At 38.1% G+C, this 5,000-nt stretch overlaps 1 protein-coding gene across 1 annotated transcript in view; it reads left to right on the top strand.

Moving 5' to 3' along the window:
- Positions 1-5,000, top strand: part of LOC138022402 (uncharacterized) — an 8,981-nt gene continuing 3,981 nt past the window's right edge. Inside the window, exon 1 of the mRNA XM_068869529.1 lies at positions 1-138. Coding sequence (XP_068725630.1) covers positions 45-138 — 94 coding nt within the window. The 5' untranslated portion in view covers positions 1-44. The remainder of the gene's footprint in view (positions 139-5,000) is intronic.

The following is a 5,000-nucleotide window of genomic DNA, read 5'->3' as shown; positions in this document are numbered from 1 at the left end:
TATGTATGCATCATTGTTTCCGTGTCATAAGAGTAAGCTAGAGTATGGTGACACGAAGGATGGCTCTTTGTTTCCTGGTGCTGCGGACGACTCTTTTCGCTTTTTCTCTATTAACACGGAATGTTGAAGGACAGACGAGTAAGTAAACCGTTTTCCTAGCATACACTTCACGTCTTTAGGACGATAATTATTAACACAACCGAAGTGTTCGTCAACACTCAGCATATCATGAACATGACTGTTAGCAATCGTTGTGTTTGCCATTGAACTAAAAGAGAATATGCTATGCTAAATATCATGTGGGCGATTCCCGTGTTAGAATCGATTGGTCCTCAAATAAAAGTATTAGCGAGCTGAGTTGTAACGGCTGTAAAAAGAGCGACATATTCCCATATTTCCGGGTGTCATTGGTGTTAAGTACATTACAATTGCAAGACGCCTTACAACTTCGTAACTCGGCTATAGAATACCTTTACAACTTATTACTTAGTACGTCGTTCACCAAAAATAGTGAAGCGTCAATATATGGATTAATGGACAAACAGAAGTATCCTGATTGAGGAGACCAGTTGTTATACTTTGTCCGTAGAGTGTCGACCTCAGTAGGATATATAACACTATTAAATTTTTTAGTCAAAAGCAAAATTTGTTACCTAGTAACGAAGCACGCCAATTGCGAAGCAAAGAAATAACTTTGCCAAGACCTTAATATACCAGTAACTGTGTTGATCTATGATAAAGAAAGCAACCAATTTACTGCCTCAAAATTTATATTTTGGTAAACGTACGCTTAGCCGAGGTCTCAGAATAAGCAACGTGACATGACTTTGTATTACTGCATAAAGTATAGACGAATTCACCAGAAAACGGGGTCAAACGATTCCGAATTGTTGTGTTTTGGCATAGGGACCCTTTTGGGACAGCAAACTTCAGCTTTTAAAGATAAAAAACTCGAGAAAAACGTATTTTGTCTGTTATCTTAAAACCTCGCTGTCTCGGATTAAATAAGGAAATATGTCTGTGGTTTTTATTTCAAGCGGAACGACCTGGAGTACAACTTCCTCAAAGTGATGGCCCAACTCGACCCTTTAGAGAATACAGGATTTAATTTTATTTAGGTTTATAACTTGATTATGTAAGATCGTGCACGATCCGGATAAATAAAGTAAGATCGCGCCCTGGATCGCGCAATCAATGGTGTTGAGAAACACTGTCGTTTGACTGATGTTTCGACCGTGATAACCCATGCGAAAATGCGAAAATTGGGAATTTTTGGAATTTGTCGACATCTATCAGTTTTCAAGTCGGCAGAGCTGTGACTTGATTACATCATAACCTTTATTAAAACACGGTAAAAAGTTAAAGCTAAAAGCTTGTGTGGCCGTGTATTACATAAAATAAACGTATTAAAATAACAAATTAGAAATATTAAAATTACAAAATCAAGAGTGGATCAATCTAAAATGCATTTGAAGGTACAGCCTCTTAGTGTATTAACGCCCTGTGTCCGTATTTCAATAATGTATAAAATCCGTTCTATCCGTTCTAAATCTATTATCTATGTAGTACTCCCTCCATTCTCTACGCTAACGCCGATTTGCGCGAGAAAAACCAAAGTCATAAAAGACAACTTTCTACATGCATTGTGATTACATTTGAAATGCGGATGTCGCAGTAATTGTAAATAACAGAACGCAAATCGCCGGCTCTGAAATGAGGTTTAAGTCTCTGACCTCATTTCAGATATGCACATAAAAGAAGAATAAATCGTTTGTTGTTAAACTATGAAAACTATTCAGCGATGAGGTATTTCGGATAACAAGCCAGAATAATATTCACTTGGCACAGGAAAGACATTAACATTGACTTCTAAAAGCGAGTGAATTGAAAATAATTTAGTACCCGGAACTAGAGAGGTGTAAATTAATTCATCATGCGCTATTCATTCCTCCGACACAGACTGACGTCACCGCGCGGGAAGAATCGAGACAGAAAAAACATATGGAAACAGGGATACAACAGTTCATTTTGTTTCCCTCGAATCTCAATGTTTCCCCGAGGCGCAGCCGAAACTTTGAGATTCGAGGGAAACAAAATGAACTGTTTCCCGAGGGACCAGTCATTAAGTGACCTCGAAGTAAACAATGCGAGCGGGCGCTGCTGGGAAAAAATAAACTCAGCCATAAAACAATTTCTAATAATACAGAGATTTATCATCTCGTTTACGTGAAACGCGAACGGGAAAAGTGACCACGTGACCATGATTTTCCCGCGATTTTTGCGTTTGCCGTTTGCCTCTTGCCGTTTCTACGTGAAGGAAGGCATTTTCGCGTTGCGTCTGAACAAAAGGGGGGAGGCCGTGGCTGTTATGCTTATGTCGAAGCTTGTTTTTTCGCTTAGCATTAGCTACTTATGCTTGCTCTTGTGCTGGCTTGCTTGCTTGCTTGCTTGCATCGCTGGAGAAAAACAGGCTTAACACGAATCGTATCAAAGCAAACGTCAAGCTTCGGGGAAAAAGTTTACCGTTCAAAAGAATAAGCAATGAGCCCTTTTTTGTAAGATAATGACCTTCCGTGCCTTGGGTTACCGCTCAAGCATTCTTTAACTTGTGTAGAAGCGACGTTGAAATAGAGAGTTTTGAAGCAAGCAACCGTGGACAATCTTCTTGTCGGTGCCGGTACGTTGGATCAGTGGCTTGATCTGATCGGCGTAATTACAAGTTGAGGAACTAAATATTTTAAGCAAGAGCCGATACAACGTAGATTTGATTTTAGTGGTGTACTATATTTTGGCTGGCCAAACCAGCCTTCTTCAGATACTAAGACTCTGAGAACTCTCTACTGCGCATTGGTTCGATCGAATGTTGAATACTGCTCTGTGGTATGGTCACCCTATACCAAAAAAAACATAGAAAAAGTTGAAAAAGTACAAAGAAGAGCAACCAAGTTCATTTTGAAGACTGAGGACAATTATGAGACCCGTTTAAAGAAGCTAAATTTGATGTCACTTAAAAATAGGAGAATTCTAGCTGTTACTTTTTTATATAAAGCTCTCAATGGAATAAGCAATGTCAATATTGATTCTTACATTGATTTTTATTCTGATGCTGACCATTATTCATTAAGGAAATACGATGATTTATCTCTTAAAAAGAAATATGCAAGAACAAACCCACTCAAATATAGTTTTTTTCATAGGATAGTTGACTCCTGGAATCTTCTGCCCTACGATATTCGTAAGGCAGTAAGTGTAAATATTTTTAAGCGGGGAGTTAAGAAGTTTTTATTGGACAATACATTAAATTAGTTATCCATTGTTGAATTATTGATTTTATTTTGATTTTACTACTGTATTTTCGTATTTTGTATTAGTATATATTCATTGGTGATCTGTTCTTTTTTATGGGGTCCTGGACTCCTTTACGGATTATCCATATGGCTATTAATATTTACTTATTAGCATGTGTTACCTTTAATGCCATTAAATTGTAAAAATAAAAATAAATAAAATAAAATAAAAAAATGAGAGTTTACATTGGATTGCTTCTATGTACATATACATAGTAACGAATGGAATGTAACTGCCATGTTTGGAACTGCCACGTATGGAATGTAACTGCCATGTTTTATCACATATTTTCCAACATCCATTTACTATATATATGTACATAATATATGTACATAGAAGCAATTCAATGTAAACTCTCATTGTACCGGAAGAAGGCTGGTTTGGCCAACGGAAATATCATGTTGTACACCACTAAAATCAAATCTACGTTGTATCGGCTCTTGCTTAAATATTTAGTTGAAATAGATTTCCGCACCAAAAATTCCGTCGGGCGCACAACACGGGTTATTTTTGGCGAAGATGGCAGGTAGGGAGGAAAACTCTGTCCTGGGGTCCTTACATGAAACCATGTACTGAAAGATTGATAAAGGTCCTTAGAGGACCTCGTAAATACTGTAACATGTGGATTCCTATTCGATCGCTTGTTACTTTTTCGGCCCTCGCGGTTTGTGTTTATTTAGAACTACAATTTTTTTTAAAGATCTCTTGGGGTTGAGAAGATATAAATTCAACACTTCTCCTTATGGTTCACTCTTAATTAAAAGTCCTTGGAAGTCCTTCAATTCTTAAGTTAACGTTAACGACTTAACGACTCAGCTGAGTTTCCATCAACCTCGTCCCGGGACCTCTCCCTTGGCTTCTACCCAGCCCAGAAGCCAAAGGAGAGGTCCTGGCAACGAGGTTGAGCTTCCATAAACAATATTTTATGCTTTAAGGAGCAGAGCTATCGGAGCCTTCTAATTTCAGGGCTACTTTTTAATTACTATGTGGTGTTTGAGGACTTGATGGAAAACCATGCCGATAACCTCTCTTGGCACATTAAAGGAACTGTCATCTGTCATGAATCCAGCCCGCTGAAACCCGCAGGAACAGACTAGATCAAAAATGGCAGAGAGCTTATAAAAACGTTTTTATCTAGGAAAACGAAATGATAGAATCTTTTAAAATGAACGTATAACTGGAGCTAAGGCTAAACAAACAAATCATTTCCAGTGGCAAAAACCTATTTAAACTTTTTTTCCTCAAAAGTGGAGTTGCTTTGTTGTATCCTGAAGTTCGCCGTTCCATGCAACTGTTTTACGCTTAATTTATAACAGTATAATCAGCAAAACAAAACTATTTTACGAGTTGATTAGTATATGTGCTGGGAAACAACCAGGAAGCATAATCCTTCTTACTTTCAATGTACCTTAATTCAGCATAAGACACCTTCTTGAAAGACCCCACAATAAGGTCTAACATCAAACCAATGACCACCAAAGTTTCAGTGAGTCTTATTCGCGCGGCGGCCATATTGGCCATAGACAATAGATTTCGTACCCCGAGCCTCGTGTTGCCAATGTTTGGGAACGAGTTTCGGTGCGCAAAAACGGAAGTTTTCAATCCTTCGGGAGTCAACATGGCTGCCGTCTGATTAATTAAGACCTATTTCA

The sequence above is a fragment of the Montipora capricornis genome, chromosome 10 (assembly GCF_036669925.1).
Source record: "Montipora capricornis isolate CH-2021 chromosome 10, ASM3666992v2, whole genome shotgun sequence".
Taxonomy (NCBI): domain Eukaryota; kingdom Metazoa; phylum Cnidaria; class Anthozoa; order Scleractinia; family Acroporidae; genus Montipora; species Montipora capricornis.
The sequence above is the reverse complement of the archived record's forward strand: the minus strand, read 5'-3'. Positions and strand labels throughout refer to the sequence as shown.